This window comes from Lonchura striata, chromosome 5 (assembly GCF_046129695.1).
Source record: "Lonchura striata isolate bLonStr1 chromosome 5, bLonStr1.mat, whole genome shotgun sequence".
NCBI lineage: Eukaryota > Metazoa > Chordata > Aves > Passeriformes > Estrildidae > Lonchura > Lonchura striata.
The window spans coordinates 39,669,427-39,692,120 of record NC_134607.1 but is presented as its reverse complement, the minus strand read 5'-3'; the positions used below and the strand labels follow the sequence as shown (position 1 = coordinate 39,692,120).

The 22,694-nt window shown below is 37.1% G+C and overlaps 1 protein-coding gene across 2 annotated transcripts in view; it reads left to right on the top strand.

The window, feature by feature from the left end:
• Positions 1-22,694, top strand: part of NELL2 (neural EGFL like 2) — a 131,679-nt gene that overhangs the window by 61,079 nt on the left and 47,906 nt on the right. For both annotated transcript variants that reach the window (XM_021545323.3, XM_021545322.3), the window contains exon 13: positions 10,923-11,048. In XM_021545323.3, coding sequence (XP_021400998.2) covers positions 10,923-11,048 — 126 coding nt within the window. The remainder of the gene's footprint in view (positions 1-10,922; positions 11,049-22,694) is intronic.

Below are 22,694 nucleotides of genomic sequence, written 5' to 3'. Positions count from 1 at the left end.
TACTTTGTGAGCAGGTTGTGCATGGATTATCTGTGCTGCCCTGGTATAGGTGCTTTTAATACAGCATCCTACCTAACAAAAACAGCTTACTAAAACAGGTATTCTGGTGGAGTGTAATTAGTTTTTCCTGAAGCTACATCTGCAGTAATCTCAAATTGAGGATTACCCTCTGGAATATATTTCAAAGCATATTCAATACCCACTGCTTTTATGATGCTGTAGTTATGCTGAAAAGGCTTTTCAGGATAAGGGCTGTGACTCTTGGCTACCAATGTAATCTGATGCATCTAGAGGAGAATATTTCAACTATCGCTCTGCAAAATCTGATTTCAGTTCAGAAGTAGTGCCAAGGATTGCTGATTAAATAGAGAGCAGAGGAAGCTCAAGAAAGAAGACAGGAAAATACAATAATTTTTGTGGAGACCAAGACAGAACATGGCCTGAGAAAACGGCATTATTGACTTCTTTATCAAGAAGATTTTGCCTGATGCAGGGGCTATTTTACATCACATATCTATCTTGGCTGTGATAGAGTTAAATTTCTTCATAGCAGTCTGTGTGGTGCTGTGGTTTAGGTTTGTGATGACATTCTCAGCAGTGAAAACAGGAGCACAGTGTGGCTGTTTCTTAGAGATTGGTCAAGCATCAGTGGTGGTAGCTGGAGAGTGGTTACCTTTGAGTCCTTTTTTTCCTATTCCCCTTCACTTATTTTATGATATCAAAAATGTTTTATTTGTATCAACTCATGAGTTTTTTGTCACTTTCACTCTTTTTGTTAATCCTTCCATCCCATTGAAGGGTTGAGCAAGAAAGAAGTTGCTGGGTGCTAAATTGCTGACCAGGGTCAGCCCTCTACATGTCACAAATTTGTGTTATGGGTGTGTGGACCATGGTGTCTATTTTTTGGTATTCGGAAATTTAGTTGTACTGTTTACACAGTATACAATATAGTTAACTTAGAACAATTTTTTGTGAAACAGTTTTCAATTTATATTCTAATTTCTTCTTTCTCCTCAGTAACTCTTCTAGTTTCTCTGCTCTTGTCATGTTTGTCCCAGTTTCAAGTGTAGCAGATGAAATTAGACCAAAGACTGAATTACTTTGTCTGGATTTGAGAATTACATCAGCTTCACTGATGATTGTCCCTTGAGGGAAGAAGGTTTTCAGTTGAGAAATATGCTTTTGAATAAGCTGGCTTTATTTGAATCATTGTCAGTGAGGGAAGTAAGCAGTCTTAGAGGAGAAATCGCCTCTTTCCAGAGATTTCTGGAGCACGTCAGAAGTGACAATTGGTTAGACCTTATCAAGTGTCCCTTAGTACACAGTTGTATGTTACTATTCTGTTTGGAAAGATTTACTAATTTATCCATGTGTATGCTTAAACATACTATTAACCCTCTTCCCCAACAATATGACTATTGCACTTCTTCACTTACCTAATTAGTACAATCTGTTGTTAATCTTCTTGTTAATCTTGTTAGTTTTAACTACTGGATTATAAAAAGTACATTTTCAAAATTAATTTGACTTCCACAGATGGTAGTGAAAGAAGAAATCTTACAAAGGATAAATAGTTACAGTCAAATTGCAGTGGGATATGCGTTGCATTGTGTTGGCTAAGTAAAGTTATCAACAATACACTTTTCCTTAAATTAAGTGTAATATTGGGAAAGTGTAAGCAAGACACTTCCATAATGGAGATAGCCCTCAAAGTATTAGAATATATTCTATTAAGTCCTCTGAGTCTTTAATAGACAGTATAGAGCTATTTGCTAGCTGTCTTCATGGTATACACCATTTTTTTTTGAGTAAGTCCTACTTAAAAGCTCTACAGTACTGTCAGCTTTGTGAACCTGGGAAGACTATTCACACTTTCCTCTTCAAAGAAAAAGTAGTTTTTGGAAGTGAAATGTGTCAATAGTATCACATATAGCTAAGAAATAAAGATTTCCATGTCCATCAGCTGGCAGTTTGTTTAGGTCAGTACTTAGTAATTTGGAGTTGGATGGGGAAACCAATCAAGCAGAAAGAAAAACTTTCACTCTAGGAGGGAGGAATTTTATTTTGAAATGTCTGTTAAAAACTAATTAAATGGCATTAATATTAAAATGAAATATTAAATGGTATTAATATATTATTAATATTTTTTCTTGTCAGAAGCACTAAGTGTCATCTTATTTCCATCATTATGTTAGTGAGAGATCTTAATACTAGGAATCAGAAAAGCAGTTTTAATATGTCAGTGTGTTGGAGTGGGACCAATCCTTCTTGTCTGCCATAGCTTCAATTAAGGAAAATAATAAAGTTTATCCCTAACTTAAAGTGCAGAAGCAGTATCCCTGACACCAGTTTATAAATTGTGGTTCATACTGAGGTAGAGATTGTGCCATCACTTGTAGCAGTGAGATAGTTTGTATGTGTACAAATTATAGGATATATTCAGTGTTACTTGATTTTGTTTACTTCTGCATTAATTATGTTTGGAATGATTTTATCATCCAACCATAGCCAGGATTTAGAATTATGTTACTGCAATTAAGGAAAAAACCAAACAGCTGAAACTAATCATATGAAGGAAGCTTCTTGAAAACTTTTAAACTCGGCTACTACTATCTGGTAAGGAGAGGTTTTATTACACTGAGAGCAGTCCTTTTCCACTTGCAGTATAAACATATGATGTAATTTGTCTTCAGATGAGAAATTAGGATGAAAGTTTCCATGCAAATTAAGTAGACCTGAAAGCAAAAGAGAAAAGAAAATAAAGCCTTAGTGTTCTTATTTTACTTTCAGTCCAGTTTTCACTGTTGGCTGGGAGTTGACTACTGAAAAAATTAGGTGTTTTTGCTGTGCGAAAAGTACCCACAGCCAAATAGTTGTGTTTCTTTTGTAACTTGTAAAACCTCAGTCTAAAAGTGCAACATTTCTTAACAATGCATAAATGCTGAATTCCCAAGAGTTGTAAAAAAGACACAGAAATGCCTTGCGTTAAGGCAGACTGAATTTAAAACAAATATTCTTCCATGAGTGCAGAGCAATAGGAGCCACAGTGTTTGTATCTGTTCTGGTACGCAAAACTAGCTTGGCACAGTTTGAGAGTCAGCTGAGTTGTGATATCAGCATTTTTCTGTAAAAGAGGCAGTAATCTACCAGGTAGCTCACAAGAATATGCTGCATGGTTTAGACCCAAATAGAGTCTAGCCCAAACACAGGGGCCTTACCACTGCTTGCAGGTACTGTCTTTACTGTCTTACAGTAGGGAGTTTTAAATACATTTGTATAGTATGGTCTGTGCTGTGTCTTCCTGAGAAGAACCCAACAGATATTTGTAATCTCTGTATAAAAATATTAATGCTCCTTATTACCCTTTTAAAATAGGGGAAAACAAAACCATAATGAGTGGCAAGTATTTGAAATTCTTGACATTCACAGTTCAAAATGATAAGTTGTCATACTTAAATAAGAAAAATATTATTGTGCAATTCAGATTTAAAGACCTATTTCTAACTAAGTGCTGTGCTGAAGAGGTTTGGATCATGAGCTGGAGTGCCAGTAAGTTGTTCTGATTTTCAGATTTGACTAATTAGTCATATACAACATCCTTTTTATTCTCAGTATGCAACTGTATCAGACAAGTTATTTGGTGCCTAACGAAAGGCCCCCTGGGATGCTTTTATGTCTGACAAATAACTATATATAATTACTTGCTTCATCACATATACACTACTATATGAATTAATTCTAAGGTATTAAATAGTAAGAAGATGCAGTTTGCCAAATAAAATATTCCATGATGGCAGACGATATTTATTTTCAGAATTTTCCTGTGATATGTATTTTTAAAGCTACACACGTGTGAAGTCCAGTGATGTTTTCACAAGACTGAGATAAAGACTGCAGTTTCTTCCAAGAGTCTCATATTCATGAGTAACTGTTGAGCAATATCTCCTACTGCATGTTTTAACAAGGACAGTTTTATCTCAACAGTCTGTCTTCCTTTCCAAAAACTGGGGCAAGCTGAAATAAAAACAACTCTTTGTACTGTTAAAAATGATATTTCTGAAATGCTGTATTGTTGTATTGTGTCTTTGCAAAGCTATATAGAACTTTTGTCAAGGAATGTAGACCTTGAGTGACTTTGCTTTTATTTAAAGTATTTTTTTGTCCTGATAGCCTCTTCACAGGCTGCAGGAGATGAAGAGAGAAATCATGAACTTAAGCAAAGATCAGAGATTTAAAATAGCATGAAGGGAAAAGAACCAGGATGTGTCCAATAGGTGTGTGTTAACTGTGCATTTTAGTTAGGGGCTAGGAAATAACATGCACTGTGTGGAGAACTAAGTTAGAATGTATTTTTAGTCTAATTAATGCTTTATCAGTTTAGTCAAGGTATAACAACATCTTAATAGTTTACTTACAAGAATGCTAACACTTAGAATCTAACTCACCCAGTTTCGCTACAGGTCTGTTAATAATTCAATAAAAATCAATATACACTAGTAAATGCCCAATTCTTCTTACCCTCCCTAATCGTTGCTGCATGAGTTGTTAGCGACCAAGTTCTTTTTTGGGACCAACATGGTGGAGATAATAGAAGGTTATTGTACTCTTTTCTTCTTGGTCTTTGTGTATGCTTGAGGTAATTTTTGTATGCTTTAACTCAGTATGAGGGGTATGTTCTTATAGTTGATTCACAGGGCTAGATTAATAGTGATTCCTTAGGTTCTAGTGCTTTTCTGTTTGTGGGAGGAGAGACACACAGGTATAGAAAGGTAGACAAAAATAAAAGTAATAAGACTTCCCAAGAGCAAAAAACAGTTTTGGACGTAGATTGTATACATGTTACCTCTTGATTATTTTTCTGTAGGGGCCAGGCTTTTTACTGGCTGTTGGTAACATCAAAAGCGCAAGGCGTAATGAGAAGAAAAAGGTGAAATTATCTATGAAGGGTAGGCCTGATAACAACTATGGCGGTGCTGTCAGCTGGAATAAATAATGTGAAAAAATACACAATTTTGAATGAAGTTGATGGTTACATCCTTTGTGGAATATGTTAGTTGTAAAAACTGCTGCAGTGGATTTGATAGAGCAAAGCAAAACTAAAGTGCAGTGATTGTTTTGTGACTGACTGGAGGTAACAGCAGTAGTTAAAACCATAGATTTGAGGTGATGGAGAGTCTAGAAATAGTAGTGGGAGGAGGAGGTGCAAGGGTTGTGCCAGAGCCCCAAGATATTTTTTCATCTTAGACAGCAAGTGAGAAAGGATTTATACAAAAAGAGATGCCTAGAAGATAGTGTTATGGAAACCAAAACACACAAGATATGAAAATCAGGCAGTAGATGAAAATGAAGGCAAGCTGAAGAGAGTAGGAGCTTGGAAATAAGGTCAAGGAAGTGTGAGAGACCCTATTGGGAATATTCTTATTAGAGCAGTGAGCCAGGAAATTTTCATGTTCTAAACATTTGAGCAGTTGGGAAGGTAGTATGTTTGGTGGTGGAAATAAAAAAGCCCAATACTTACACAGATCAGTAAGCTGGTGGGATCTTGCTTCTAAGTTATCCTCTGTTCTTCTTCTTTTGAGGAGTAAGAGCTGATGGGTGAAGGTATGGGTTGAGTACAGGAGGAGAGACAAAGTGAGCAAGATCTGAAGACACGACTAAACATAGGTAGAAAGTGGCTGCAGGAGGAAAACAGCAGAGAAACTTAATGTTAGGAGGTAGAAAGTGAGAAAAGTAGGACTTGTTGGTGGAGGGATGAAAAAGAAGAAGCAAATGGGCAGAACTTACTTTCCTCTGTGATCCTGTTCCAGGTGCAGAATAGGTTATGTTTGCTCTAAAGGTCTTAAATCCTCATTTACCTTTTTAATGGTATTGACTGCTGTGATCAGTCACTGTTCATTTTCATAGTCCCTTAATTGTTGAGTAGCATCTTTTGATTTTGTGATGCCCTTTTTCCAAGTCAGGGCACAGAGAAGAGTCTGTGTTTCCATGCTTGTCTTTCTGTATGAGTCAGGTTGGTAGGAATAAAGCTAAGGTTTCTGGTATACATCCTTGGGACTCTCAGTGGTGAGGCTCAGGATTCACAGGAGAAGAGGGTGCTGATGCCATTGCTTTTACTAGCAGAGTCCTCAGATCAGGATGGAGGTGTGCTGATGAAGTTGTGCGAGTGGTGAAAAAGCATGAGCCTCTTGAGCAGGTACTTGATATTTATAGGCTGTGAAAACATATTGTTTTATTAACATGAAATCCATGGGGGTTTTATTTGTTTTATTTTAAATTGTAAGTCTAATCTACTCTGCTCTTGTGTTCAGGGTAAATTTTAATGTGTTTATGAAATATTTTTTTTTTTATATAAGTAAGGCTTTTCATGTTCCTGTTCCCTCTCTTCCTGGGTATTTAATGTTATTTGTTGCAAAAAGTCCTGCAAGAGTTTTAGCACTTCCCTTAAAACTTGATAGTGTTTAACACGAGTGATCTCCCTGGCTGCCATATACCTTTCTAAGTGTGAGGAGGGAGATCACTGGTGTTAAGACACTATTGACTTTTAAGAGAAATAGCTGGAGGCAGGACACTGTCCATAAAGGATATTCAATTCTGGGAGAAGCCTCTTCTTATAACAGCTGATAATTACTGACTTAGTACTAGACTCATTTGCTGTAGCAGGCTTTTCTGGTGGATAAAGGCAGTAATGTATATAGAGAGGCCTAAGGAGAGGCTTTGTTTGTTTGTGTGAGGCTTTGGCCAACGATGATTTATGGATTGCAGGTCAAGTTCTGTTCTTATTAATGGGATTGTAAAATATAACTAGGAATTTTACTTTGGGGAAGCAAACTCATTAGGGTGCAGAAAAAAAGGGATATAAGGAAACTTTTCTTCAGTTATATATTTTGCATAAATTTTGAGTGCTTGGGGGTATAAAGAAAGGCAGGTTTTTCTAGGTTTTTTTTTCTGTTTTTGATGTTTTTGCAAGTATAAATAAATCATTGAAGTGCAGATTCCAAACACTTTTGCACTAACCAGTTTTCCCAGAGGTGCCCCTTTTATCTGTTCCACTGGGAATAGAGCAGGTTGATGATCTCCATGACTACACTGTTGTCAGTACATCACAGCTGGTGGCTCAGTATCACATCACAGACTTGAAGCACAGAAGTCTTTATTGTTGAATGTGTAGAGCCATTGGAGTGGTGCATTCATCCTATTGAACTGACTTCAATATCTTACTGGCTGAATAGTAAGACCTGAATATGCATTAATATGCTAACTAGGCTTTTTGGCAGAAGGAAATTAAGATAAATGTTGTAGGATTTCTTAGATATGGAAATGCATAAGGTTTTCTGTTGTGCATTGTATAAATAGGTGGCATGCTTGTTTTGGCCAAGGTAGGGTTAATTTTCTTCACAGAGACTAGTACAAGCCTGTGTTTTGGAATTTACTGAACACAGTGATAATACAGAGATGCTTTTGTAATTGCTGAGCAGGGCTTACACAGAGCCAAAGCCTTTCCTGCTTCTCGTACTGCCACACTGGGGAGGAGACTGGGGGTGCTGGGGGGGTTGGGAGGAGACACATCCAGGAGAGGTGACCCAAAGTGACCACAGGGAGATTCCAGACCAGGTGACATCATGCTCAGTGTATGCACTGGGGGAAGGAGGAGGAAAGGAGGACTTTTGAACTTTGGAGTTTGTCTTCCCAAGGCATCTTTAGATGTGATGGGGCCCTGCTCTCCTGGAGATGGCTGAGCACCTGCCTGCCATTGCAAAGCAGTGAATGAACCCCTGGTTTTGCTTGCTTGTGTGTACAGCCTTTGTTTTCCCTATTAAACTGTCTACATCTGAATCCACAATTTTTCTAATCTTCCATCCTTCTGATTCTCTCCCTGATCCCACTGGTTGGTGAGTGAGCAAGTGGCTGCCTGGGGCTTGGTTGCCAACTGGGCTTACACCATGACTGGCTACACCAGTGTTTTCAACCAGTAAACAGGATGAAGAGGCTTTTATTTTGGTAGCTTTGAAAGATAACAGATGTTGGGCTCATTTCATGCCTTAGTTCAGCACTCCTTGATCTGTAATACCTTAACCAAAGTTTGCATGTGGAGTGCCAAAGGGGGAATGGAATTGCAGGCTTTTAGAGTAGTCAATCAGTGTGACTAGTTGTCATTTGGCTGTTATTTTACCTTTTTTGTACTAATTATCTTTATCTAGTATAAAAGTTGCAAATTGTTTGTAAAAGCATCTTCTTATCTGCTGTGTGTCCATAGTATAGAGGGTCTTTAAGTGCTAATGTAACATAAGCTTGTGATAGTAGTAATAACAGTGGGTTGGGTGGGAGCTCTGATTTCTAGTGAACATTTAAAAAATGAGAGCAATTCCTTTGCAAATCAGTTGAAAAAAACAGTACATCAGATTTGTCCAAATATACACTTCAAAGTTAGCTTGATCAGATGTGGGTTGAGTTTTCTTCCCTTTTTTTTTTTTTTTTTTTTTTTTTTTTTTTTTTTAATCAGCTGAACAAGCAAGGTTTCGAAAAATAAAGATGATTATAAATAAAACATTTTTCAAAATCTCGATATGTGGTATGCTGGCAAAGTGAAAGCTTTTATTTAGAGCACTTCTGAATTAGGAGGTTTGAACCAAAGGAGCTTTGACGAAGATTTTCCATGCAAAATAAAAACTGTCGGCATTTGGGGTTTCCTGTGGCTATTTACCTTCCAAAGCAATCAGTATTATAATTTTCAGGAAGTTATATTTAATGATTCTGAGGCTTTGGATTTTTAAGTAGAATTTTCTGAGGGTGCCAGAGCTGGATTCTAGGCAGTCTGTTGAGTGGAGAACATAAGACCTCTACTTACTCGAAGACTGATGTTATTACTTAAATACAAATCAACATAATTAATTTAATATGGAGTTGTTAACTGGAATTATGAAAGACACAAGTTGTATCATTTGTTGTAGAGGCTGAGTCATATGTTGTAATTGCTGGCTGCTTTTGTGGACTGCACACTTGTGTTTCTGTAGAACACCTGTAAGTCAGGAGATCTGTGCCCTATTCCACTCTCTGTGCAAAACCAGCTGTGGAAGTCCTATGATAGCTTCACTTTTTTTGGTGTTCTTAGATGAAGTTCACAGAACGTGTTTGGAGCCTTAGTCTGCTCACTGTGTTCTCTGTAAATGCACGCTCGTTTGTGCCAGTACGCATGTACGTAAAAATTGCAAGATCAGCTTTTCCAAACTAGCACCTTAGTACACCTGTGATTCTCTTATGCCTGTAGAATTTACAAGCTAAAGTACATGAGCCATGAAATTATTTTGCAGTTGACACCTTCATGTTTGGCAGCCAACTGCCCCCATCTTCTCCAGCAGAATCCACTGGGCACAGGGCCTGTGGAAAATTCATTTTCCAAAACTGAATGAAATTAGGAACTTACTACAGAGCTCACTACAGAATCACAGTGTGTAACACTGTTTTGTACAGGAAGGCCAATTATCTTCTAAGAATGCAAAGGGAGGAAAAAAGAGAAGTCAGTGAGTGCAGTTGGTAAATTCCTGTTGATTTAAAGATACAGGGAAGATAAGAAATGAGGGATAAGCATACAACCTAAGCAGGAGCAAAGTGCAGGAGTTAATAATGTTGACATTAGGCATCACGGCATTAAGAAATCAACCCTGATTTAAGTTTATATATACAGTCTTTTGTCTTGAGCTATCATTAGACTCTGCAACAAGATGCTTTTCCATACAGAGATTTTATTTTCAACACCGAAAGCTATAAACATCATTGAAAACAAGAAATAAATCAAAACAGATAAGCAGGAAAAAAAATCAAGCCAACAATCCACCCATTTGATTTTTATCATACTTTGGTAGCAAGGTTCAGTGACACACTGCATGACAATATAAATAGGTGTACTGAGCATCTCAGTAATGATGTCTTTATCATTACTATTACAGGAACAGTGTGCTACTGAGCACTTCTAAATTAATAAAGCTTTTCTTTTTTACAGTATAATAATACTATGCAGAAGGGTTTTTTTTGTTATTTGTAGTGCTTTCTCTGTTTTACCATTGAATTGTAACCTAATTCTAACCTGATACGAGAAATATGTCTAATTTTGAAGCCCAAGAAAGTACCAAAACAAATTAGGTTTTGAATTACATGCCTGTAGTCATTTATGTTGGGAGTTTGCTCTAGGACCTTATACTTCAACAGGTGTTCTGCCCTAACAAGTATTTTATCAAGTTGCATTTTGTTCTGTCAGAGCAGATCTTTATATGAATGACATTCTCACAGGTTCTTTTCAGGTAGTGTGTATATGTATCTATATACATATGTATGTAGATATCTGCAGGTACAGATACACGTGTTTAAATATATTTAAAAATACCAATTGACTACTACATTGTTTTAAGAGACATTTATACTAAGTTTTAAGGTTTTCTCATATCTTACTGTGTTCCTTACAGTTTCTTCCTAAAGAATAGTTCCCATTAGATCAAAGGCATGTAGTGTGCTTCTATCTGTGTTTTGTGTACTGATGACTGAGGTGACTGCACAGGGTGCAGTGATGGATGCCATTGCAGTGCTGAGGTCATTGCTCAGTTGTTTGGAACTATGGGTTTTTTTTTTTCCCTTCTATTTAAGTCATAGGAATAACATCAGAGGCACTTCAAAAGGAAAGCTGTAAGCCAGTGTAATCTTCTTTGTAACTCCACTAACAGCTGTTCACAGAAACTCGTGGTGCTTCTCTTATTTGAATATTTTAAATAGTTTTTTTCAAAGGAGAAAGCCAAAAAGCTTTCCAAAATGCACTGGCATTTAAGTAGCTCTTTAATCTAACCCACTACTGATGGACGTGAACAGCAGTGTATTGAGAGATTGCAAAAAATACTTCTGAATTTGATTTGTGTTCCTCTTTGCTTTGTTCACAGATATTGATGAGTGTGCTGAAGGACGGCACTACTGTCGTGAGAACACCATGTGTGTAAATACACCGGGATCCTTCATGTGTGTCTGCAAAACTGGATATATACGCATTGATGATTATTCCTGTACAGGTAAGAGCTGTGTATTTCTGGAAGAAAATAACAGGATGTGGTATTTAGGAGTACTGATATGATTCTTCTGAAGTTAGTCTTTGTTGGCGTCACGGAACATCAAAATGACATGTTAAACACAATAAACATCAAAATCTGATACAGGAAAGCTAATGCATTTTACAAATTATGTATAGGTCATATTATTTGCCTGAAATTGTAAAGTAGGCTGGATTGTCTTATGGGTCTGCACTGTTTTGAGTGCTGATTAAAAAGGTGAAGGGAGGAGACTGAAGACAAAAATAAGCAAATGAAAATAGTGCTGTTTTACTTGGTTTTCATGTTCCACACCAGTACAGCTTCTCTTGGTGTACAGCAAGACTTCACCAAACTTTGGATGGAGTTAAATTTGCTGCATATTAAGAATGGCTGTGTCCTCATTTTGGGCTCTCCAGGCTCAGTTCTCTCAAGTTCTGCTTGCCTTGAACCACTGATAGCATGGTCAGTGTTGCCTCTGTATCTTCCCTTTTTGCCCTGCTGCCAGTGGATGTGTTTGATTCATAGTGACTTTCTGTCTTCTACTCTTCTTTTTTTGCAAGGTAATTTATATATGGAATGAACACTGGATATCTAAAACAACCTTCTGTATCAGACCCAGGCTGACTCTGTGTTCCTGTTTTTTTTCCTACAACATAGATAAAGAAAATATGAATCAATTATGTGATGTGTTTACTCAGTGAAAAAAATAGTATCCCTACTTTGAGTGCACAGAGTAACAAATTAGCTTCTTCTATAAAAGGCTACATTTTTCAGGAAAGTTTTCTTGAAGTTCATATTATCTAACAGAAATTGACTGTAAATGTATGAGAGTATTTGGAATGTGAAGACAGCACTGTAAAGTTAATTTCTGATTTTGTTCTGTCCATTGTGTCTCGGATTTTTAGCATCAATGATATGTCTTAGTACAGAAACAGCTCCTTCATGAAGTGGTGTGATTTCCTTGCCTGAACATACACAATACTCAGGAACATGGATTTCAAATCACATCTATGTGGTTTTTGTGAATGCTGTCTTACCTGTACTTGTCATTCCTCTCATACATCAGCAAGCACTGTTTTACTGCAGTAAGCTCACTTCTTGAAGGTCCAAGTTATAAAGCCTGCCCACAGCAGGTCCTTACTGAAACAGCCAGTATGTTTTTTTATCATTCTCTTACATTTTCCACACTCTCCACTGAGTAAAGAAATTGTTTCACTACCTCCTGAGGGTGAATATTGGGGTTATTTTAGGACTGACTGTATCTAAATCTGTGTTGATGCTTTTTCTGCTTGGCTTCCCTTAACTTGCTGTTCTGATTGAACTTTGCAAATGGTAAAGCATCACCAACTTTGCAGGGGCATTGGGTGTTTATAAATATAATAAAGGTAGTTCTTGAGGGTCCTCACATTGCATTACTCATACTTGCTGAAACATACTGTTATGAAATACAGAGTAGTTAAGAGATCTAGCCAGTCAAACTTTTGTAAAAGGTGTTGGAAATCCATTTTAGATCTCACACTCCAAACGGAATGTGGTTCCACATTTGTAAATCATAGTTTCCTGTGAAATCAGCTTGATAAGTGACAAAATGAATTATTTATTTTCCACCTTTGTCGATCAAGCTGGGAAAAGTCAATGCTAAAAAAAGGGAATTAGATGAAAAAGTTTTGTAGAATTTCAAATCTTAAGACCTGCTAGGCCATCTGAACTGTAAGTCATGCTGTACATCAACAACTCTGGATGTATGAGCAATGCCACTCACTATTATTTGGGACATGGAGTTTTTCTGGTGTTACATTTTAGTGAATATTGGATACAGGCAACGATGAGGATACAGTCCCTGCTGGATGATAGAATTTCAATGAATGGTGACCTAACATCACAAAATGTATATGTCACAAAATAACTGCATTATTTTTTCTGGTTCCAAAACTATTGTATGAGCACCTGCATTGGAGGCACTGGCTCATTAATTAATATATTTTCAGGACTATGTCGGTGGGACTGTATAGTATGCACTTCTGTCCAAATATCTCAGTACTCATGTACAGAGTCCAGTGCACTTTGAATTTTGTCAATGTCTGCAAGAAATGTAGTTATTCAATATGCTTTTTGCCTCTGCAGAGTTTAAAGTTCTTAGCAAGTCTCTATTTGCCTTAATGGCAGTTCTGGGTTTAATTTGCCAGCTGAAATATCAAGAAAACTGAGGAGGAGGCTGTTTTTTAATCCAGTTCAGGAGTAACAAGGATAGGGCAAACAAACAACAATTGACCCTTTGTATTACTAAGTTAAAATTCTTAAAATATGTTTCAAGTCACAGTTTCTTGTAATGCTGTGTGATTGAATCCTGTTATGCAATTGTAGTTGTGCATAAAATAGTTGACACTGTAAATTGGAGAGGAAGCTCTGGTAACACATCCTTTGGAATATTGCTAAGCAGGAAAAAAATGTTCTGTAGCTTGGCATTAATATGTCATTGTTTACACAGGCTAGCTGAAGCCCTGGAAGATGTTGAAAAATTATATGTGGACCTTGATTAGACAGGTTATGATGTAACTGATGTCCACAACTTGCTGGCAGACTAACATACCTTATTGTTCCATCCTGTGAACGTACATATAATATAGCAGTGATTGATCAAAATAGAAAAGAGCCATAAAATCAGTGACATTGAAGATTTTTTCCCCTGTACGAGACATTTGAAAAGAAATCTGTGCTATCTATCTCTGTCAGAGTTGTGCACACAAAGGACTGATTTAGACAGCCTATAGCTGCTTCCAAAACAGCTCCAGTTTCTTTTGTCCTGGCATGTTTATTGCAAGTTTTACAATAGATCTGAATTACATTTTTATTTTTGCAACAAAGGATGTAATGAAGACATCAATTTCAGGTATTATTTGTATTCATAGCAGAACCAAGATTCTCAGGGTTAGATTGAGTTAGTCACAACCATGTTTACACAGAAATCTGTTGTTCATGACTGATTTTTATGTTCAGAAATCAATCATAGCTATGAAAAGGAGAGACAACTTCTAAGTTGAATCCATATGCCAAATGGGTGCACAAACTGCAAATTGAACTCATAAAAATATGCCCTCGGCTACCATGCTTGGTATCCTACAATGATACAGTCTCATTCCTCTTCCACTTTGTTTTCCAGAACCTGGAATGTAATGATGTTGTGCCAGGGGAAGGAAGGTAGATAATGGTATGAGTCTCTGCTGGAGTAGTTCTATATGTACACTAGTATGCTGTGGCATCATCACTGTTAGCTGGGATTAGATCAGGATGCTTTAATTATTTTCAGAAATAATAACATTCACATCTTTACTTTGCATGGGATTACAGAAATGCATGTACTGTTTTCTTGGCTTTAAAAAAGAAAGTTTTACTGCTGGAAACAAGGAAGAGCCCAGTGTCACCTCCCGTCTTTCAGGCTGCTTTGTAATTTGCAGCTGGTAGCATTGCTCTGAGCAGCATAGCATAAGGGATGTCTTTTCCTCCACAATTTATTATGGGAGAGGTTAGGAAATGAGAGATAAGAACTCTTTTTCACACTTGGCTCTAACAATGAAGAGTTCATACCAGCCACAGTGACTGGTCAATCATGTTTAGTCTCAACAACTGTCTTTAGTTTTCTGCATAGGGACCACTCACCTAAATGAGTAACCCAACAAGAAGTGAACAAAAGATGCAAGAGACTGTGTTGCTGTGAGACTTAGTGTCTCCTCTGTTGATGTATTAAGGCAGAGGAAAATGCATTCCCTTATCTGGAGAAGCCATGGATTTTCTGTGCCCCAGATGACTTTTAAGGCTCTGTTTATGTGCCTTTTATTTATTTTTTTGCTTTCTGTTTGGCATAAAAGGGATAAACAATGTAAATTGCTCTGGTGGAAGTGCTGGTGGTGTGCTCTGCCTCTCTTGAGGTTTGGAGTCACTGAGATGATGTGGGTGAGCTAATGCAGCTGCTGCTACCCTCCCAAGGACCTCCTCCTCCCCAGGGGCTGTCTCATGTTTCACATTTGATGGTACTGGAGGGGCAAGTGTGGGTGCTCAGTTCTCCCTGTCCGTGTGGTCTGGGCAAGATGATAAATGACTGACTGGAAGAAGAGCATGTAAGTGTTAGTATAGAAGCCAGAATCTTTGAATTAATGTTTGTACATGCTGTTTTATGGGTTTTATGAAAGTATGTATTACATACTTATGGTAGTTTTTTTATGTTTGTGTTTTGTGGTTTGTTAGCGTTTGGTTTTTGGGTTTTTTTGAGAGAAGTGAATAATCTACAACTTTGTACCTAGACACCAGTGAGACTTTGCAATTGTGCTGTACTTTGGCAGAAAATACATATGAATTCTTAGCTGATTAATTATTAAAAGCACACTGGGCATGCTGCAGATTGTGGGTTACTTCTTCCAAGCATGCTCTGGACACACTAGCAACGATGTCCATTTGAGCTGTGTGGGACCGCTGCCAAATGTGGAGCTGAATGCTCACATATGTGTTTTAAGTATCTGCAGACTGTATAATGTTTTTTCATAACCACTTTTGTCAATCCATTTCAGATTATTTTTTGTTTCCTTTTAATTTTAACTTTAGCCAATTCATGCTGTTTTTTGCCAGAAGACTTGGCGAATGGAGATTTTACGTCTGTAGGGCCATTATTGTGCATTATAGCCTGGTACCATCATGTTTGTGCTCTTGGGTTTGTTTTCTGATTTGTAAAGAAAATAGTGAAGGATTTTATATAACATCTCATAACTATGTTGGGTACATTTGGGTTTTTTTTTCCTTCAGAGTCAAACTAGGAGAGATTAAGTAGTTCTTTAGAATCATGGACTCATAGAATGGGTTGGGTTGGAAGGGACTTAGAAGAACATTTAGTTCCACCCTTCTGCCATAGGAAAGGACAGTTTCCACTAGATCGGTTTGCTCAAAGCCCGCAGCTTTGGTCTTTGTCCTTTTTGACTTGGTCATATGAAAAAACCCAGTCAAAGCAATGAGGAATATGTTGAATACACCAAACAATAACTATCTGTATCCAGCTGGACCTCCCTCCTCCTCTACCTGAGTCTGAGATTTTTCTAACAGCATTTTTCTGAAAATGGTGTCAATGCATTCAGCAGCAATTAATTTTTTTTTCTGTGATAGCCTCTCACAGTAAACTGAAGTCTAATAATAGTTTTCACATAAATTACCAAGAAAAATGGTTGTAGTAAGTTGAGTGACACCTGAAATGTTAATTCTTGGGAATACTGGCAGCTCTGTGTATTTTGCAAATCAAATTAAATCACAAATCTGTTGCAAATTGGAAGGAATTCCAAGATCAACATTAAAATAATTAAGAGTCTGGGGAGATTGATTTGACATATGGAAAAGATTTAAGGAGAAAACTACATATTTAGTTGCATAACAATGATGAATGTGCATTAAGTAGGGATTATGATAGCAGTAATACTAATTAATAATTACTTGGGAGATTTCAATAGTAAGAGGGAAATGTAGAGGAAAATACCAGCCTGCAGATATGTGGCCAGTACCTTTTGACATTAGTTTTTCAAGTCTGACCCATATTCTTTACTCGCTAATGATCCTGTGGGATGACTGGAAAAATTCACCTTGACATAAACTGATTGCCACACTTAGCCCATTCAGCTCTCACATGTCTGATACTCTTTTGTCCACCTTTCTGCCATTTTCCCCATGCAGCTATTAATGTTTTCCAATTGGTTATATCAGTGGGATGTATTTTACATTTGCTTTGCCCATTGAAAGCAAAACTGCATCTTTCCTAAGCTCTCCTGTTTGGCTCTATTCTTCTAGCTCTCTGTGATTTATAAACAACCTATGCATCTACTTGGATTTCAGCTAATGCCACTAGTGATGTCCATGCTTAAGAAAGCTACGTTTTGGTTTGGTATTTTTCTCCTTTTTTTTCTCATATAGTGTGTAGCCAAAGTTTGAGTCTTGCCTCCTTCTCATTAATGCATTAAACTCATTAATACTTATTTTACAATAGAACTCTTCTGAGGGTGCTTATGAGAAAATAGAAGTGCCGTCTTTGCAGTGCAAATGCAGCCCATCCTTATCCCCTAAGTGCAGATGCCACCACTTTGGGAACAAACAGTCTGGTATCTGGAAGGACTTTAAAATTCTAGTTATAAAGACCTATAATTTTGTTGGAATTACAGCTCATACCATTTGTAATTCAGATGCCCAGATTATCAGGACTTCAGCTTTTTGCCTAGTTGTTATCCTCTGTTTCTTGCAAGCTACATTTAGTTTTGAGGGGAAATACAGTCCCTGTCACATGGGGTTTTTTATTAACATAGTACTCTGACACACTTTGGAAAAATGATTCCTCTTGGCATCTAGAAACTCAAGTTCATAAAAGTGCATCTGCCTCTGGGCTTCTGTTCAGATTTCATTGGTTTATTTTTGACTTATAAATCCATCAATTGTTTGGGACATAAACAGTCTAAGAAGTCTTATTTTTTTTCTATACTGTGCACTGTAAGTGATGTTTAATGGCAGGGATATTTGAGAAAAAGTTTTGTTGAATTTCTTGTGAGAATGCTGAAGGTAAATCCATCTTTATTCCCTAGACCACATACCAGTTCATATGTTCAGGAAAAGTTTATTTCTGGGTTCTGATGTGGGGTTGAAAATGGTTTTGTACCAGTGTACATTGGTAGGATTTCAGCTAGCTGTGAAGCATGGGTATTTTCCAATATCATGTATTGCTAGCTTTTTTCACAACTGAACATTTCAGATCCCCAAAATGAGTTCTGAGAACTGAAAAGAAATACCTTTATGTATTTTAAATTATAAGTAAAATCTAGCTCACATGTGAGGCATGTGTGCTGTGTTTTAGCACTAACACTAACGTCTTCTAAGAATAATGTAGTTATCTGAGTTTCCATGGACAAAAGCTAGGGTAAGACTGAAGTAACCCATAGTTGAATGAAGTCATCTATCTTCAGTTTAAAGCTGCATGCTTGTCCTCAGTTCAAGTATAAAATTTGCCTGCTTTTTTCAGACACACAAGCATATCCACAAGTTATCCTGAAGATAATAAGAACTGATAGTGCTTAGTATACATTGGTAAATGAGACCACATTTTAATAAGTGACTAAATATGGCCTCAACTTTATTCAGCACTGCTGTATGCCCTTTACCCTTTACTGCTGCGAAGAAGTTAAAAAATAGAATGGTACCTCAGAGGAGTCATAGGCTTACAGTGTCCCAACTTGGCTTCATAAAAATGCTGTAATGTGAGACATGATAACAATAAAAAAAATCTATTTTCTTCCTGTTTATTTCCCTTGACTTATTTTTGATGAATTCAGCAACATTCTAGTCTTCCTCAAGTTCTGCATCTTATAGAGGAGCTGAGTTCACTGACAGTGCTTAAATAAGAGCAGACTAATCGTTCAGAATGGTGCAAGGGACAAAGCAATAAACACACATACTGACAAGGGCTGGCTGTACCATCACTGTACTGACATACCAGAGCTTGAGTAAGGAAATGTTTTATTCAGCAAACCACCAGAGAATATAGTGATGTGGATAAACAAATCATCTGAATCCCCATCTCCAATTTTGGTTACACTCCCACCCCAGTTATGCTGGAAGTAATGTGCAATGCAAACTCCTCTGAGGCAATGGTGTCCAGCTGTACTGCCAGGGTAGCTATTAGTAATAAGCACTGTAGAAGTCAGCTTGTGTGCATGGAGCATTTTCAACTCAAAGCCTATTTGATTCTGGTTTCTATTGCTTGGCCCCATTTCCATTCTGCTTTATAGTATGTCAGCCTACATAAAGCTCTCAATCTTCTTTGAGGATGAATTCTCTCCAATATCCACTTTCTAGCGGTACGATAATTCACAAAGCTAATAAAGGAATGATCGCTTAGACTGAGCTTGTTGCTATGCGACCACATTACTAAGATAACAACAGAAGTAATTTTTATCTATCTGCTGTATCTTATACAACTGAACTCAGTTATGCTTTATTTGGATTGAATCAGGTTATCCTCAGCAACTTAGTTTTGAGTCTGTTTCAACTTGAAATGTGAACTTTTTTTTTTCCTAGAGGATACTTTTTAGGTCCCATCTTCTCCTTGGTTACTGACCCAGTTCATGACAGCTGTTCATCTGGCTATGCAATTATAGCAGGATGGATTTCTCAGCTGATCAAAATCCGACACATTTTTAAAGGATCCTTGGTAGAATGTGATTTGAGTTGTTAAACAGAAAATGTATTCCCTTGACAAAGATGCAAATGTTTGATTTTCAGTACTAAATACTTAATTTTTTTACACAAGTCACTTTTTTACCAAATGTGTATATATATATATTTAATGTACGTGTGTGTGCGTGTATGTCCTTATCTATGTATCTATCAATGCATTATATAATACGAATTTCCTATTGACCTTCGGAGCAAAGGCTGGTAAAAGGTATTATATCAGGAGCAGTTTCTATTTTGCATTTCTACGATTTCTATATTTGGTTTAAAATTTATCTTTCTATAGAAGCATACATCAGAATTGATTAGTTTGTTCTACAAGGAATATATTTTGCATTCTTTGTGCAATGAGGAATTTTTCAATATATTGAAGGAGTTCTAGATATCAACCTGAGAATATACTTAGCTTACAAGTAACTCAGAAAGGAGTGAAACCTTTTTTTTTAATGTAAAAAATTGAAATTACAGTATTTCCAAGCATTGATGTTGCTTGATATTTATATCACAGCATTAGGACAGACATCCAGTGCACCTCCTTTTTCTCAGTGTTCTGAAGCACTCTACAGCTTTTCAATCACTCAGCATTCCTTGTCAGCTTCCACAGTGCAGTTATGTGCTGTGTCAGTACAATATGATTGGAAAGAAGTGTAGGAGTATAGCAAAATTAACACAGTATATTATAAAAATAGAAAATCTGACAAAACATGCAGCACTAAATTAATTATTAATTACTAAGGTAATTACATTGACTTTTTATGTTAGAATTTGACTGAGGTTGACGCAGGAGGTGGCATTTAGTTTGCAGTTAAGACACCCTAATGTACGTCTTTGTCTAAGCTCACATTCTGATCAACAGAGGTCAAGAATTCAGTGGACCCAGCTCAGTTGTCTATTTCCAGGTTCGAGGCAATCATCACGATAGGATTAGCAGATCCCGCCCAAGACCTTGGTTCATTGCAGTGTGACATCCCTTCACAGCTGGACCTCCCCTGGCCTGTCCTCCTGTGGATGATCACAGGCTGTGACAGACTGCAAAGATCAGGAAACGCAGTAGGCAGCCTTGAGGACAGTTTGTTTGAAGTCATAAGGATCTTTCTGGCTTAGGAGATGGGAATCTGCTCCTGTCTCACTGAGCAAGCCAGAAGTGAGGGAAGTTGGATGGCTCACATCTATCATGTCTGAGCCAGCTGGTGATGGCCTCATGCCGGGAGAGTGTTGCCTGTTCTCAGAGGGACTCCAGCCAAGGTCAGAGAGAGACTGGAACTACTGCATGAAGCAAGACAGTTTTTAAAAAAGGAACAGTGGAGTTATTTAAGGTTATGTGATCATGCTGTATTGAAGTCAGTGGTTTTCTACACATTCACAGCAAAATAAGTTGTCTATAGCCATTATACCATTTAGCTGGGGTTTAAGGGTAGTGGATACTGCTGGCAGTATATGGATATCATGTCTGTCTTTTGGAATTCTAGTGTCAAAAAAACATTTCTAATCGAAGACAACACAGTTTTTAGAAAAGACAAAGGGTAAGAAAGCTAACTTCCAACACTGGTAAAGGGAGACATAATACTTTTTAATATTGTCCAGGGCTTCAGAAGCTTTTTCTTTTAATATTATAGTTGCAAGCTTTTTCTTTGAATGAATATAGAAGATTCCTGTTTTGATAGATAGGAATATCTGAATTATTTCAGTTCAGACAATCTGTGGGTATGGAAACCTTTAATTCTTTACAGTTTGATTCCTACTGCATGCCACATGGCATATCTTATAATCACTGACTCCTGAAACAACTTAGAAGTGTCCTTTGTTTTTAGTGAAATTTTTATGAGAGATTAATCTGCTTTATGATAATGGAGGACTATTTCCTTATCTCCTGTTTTATACTGTCAGTCACTGCAATTTAGTATGTCATCTTCTTTGACAGTTTGTCTCTGCAATAGTTCTCTATCAATATTGCTACCCTTTTTCAGTTTTTTGGACTGATTATTGACTTACAAAACCTTAGACTTCACCATACCAAACTGCATTCTTGTAGTAGAGACTCCTTGATCACAGCAGGAGTTGCATCCTTCCTAGTCCTTCTTTGCACACAGAATTATGCTGAAGTCTACCTTGAAATGCAAAAAGTAAACATATTGGATTTATCCACTTCACTGACTCGCCCAATGTCTGTTTTCCTATGTGTAGTCCCAAAGAGTGGCTTATATTTTTGGTTTTGCATGTAATTCCTGGTTCACACTAAAATGTGCTGGTGATTCTGCAGCCAGGCTGTGGTTGGTCATGTATGAATGCATAGTGTGCAAGTCAAACTCCCACTTCCACTGTCCTTCTAATTTTGTCTAAAGCTAGTTTCAGTTCCTGTATTTGCTCTGTCAGTGTTTGCCAGCTCATGTGAATGAATAACGGCAACAGCATGTTTGGCAAGACCTCTGTACAGCACTCAAAAAGCCAATCTCAAAAAGAAGGAGCAAATACTACCTACTGAGATAATATGTTGGCCATCCCTAGGGTTATGATCTTCTAATGCTCCTAAGACAGGTGAAATCATCATCAGTAACTTGACAAAAATCACATCGATAAAAAGGGAAGTATTGCTATCTGTGTTGTGCTGCTGTACAATATAATCCTAAGGGGTTGGGGTGAAATATCACTTCTGTTAGTGAAGTTGAATTTGTGAGGTAGTGTTTCTCAAAGTACTGTGTCTATAAAAGATACTTTATATTTTTTCCTGAGGACATTATCAATACACAAGACTCACAGAACTGTTCTGTCTTGGTTTTATTTTTTTTTTTTTAAGAAAACACTAGTGGGTTTGTGGCATCTTCAAGACTGAACTAGAAAGCTGAAAATCAGAATTATTTCAGGAACAGTAATCAATTTGCCTTCTTGAAACCATGCCCTTTACTGTTCATGTAAACAGTTGTGCAAAAATTGACATACCCCCCTATCTCATCAGATAACAAAAAAACCTTTAAATATATCAATGTTTCTATCAAGGACTAAGAGCTCTGTCAACAAGCTTAGCAATAAAATAGGAAGCTGCTTCAATAAATTATTCACAGGAGTTTTTATGGGAATATCTTTTCATTCTGAAAAGCTTCCAAATCATCTCAAAAAGACAGTATCTGCTTCTTTCTGTTGTTATATGCTGCAGTCTTTGCACATCCTCTAAAATATATTCTTTGGAGAAATGGTGCAAGGAATTTTATGTATTTCATATTTTTAAAGTAAAAGGTATTCCAGAGAAAACACATGCATTGAGCTAGCTTGATTAGCCTGTAAATCCCACTACTCAAAATCAAAAGTCATTGTTGTCTTCTGTAGCTGCTCTTTAAAATTGTCACGATAAGCAATTAGAATTAAGGATATAAATTTTTTATCCTT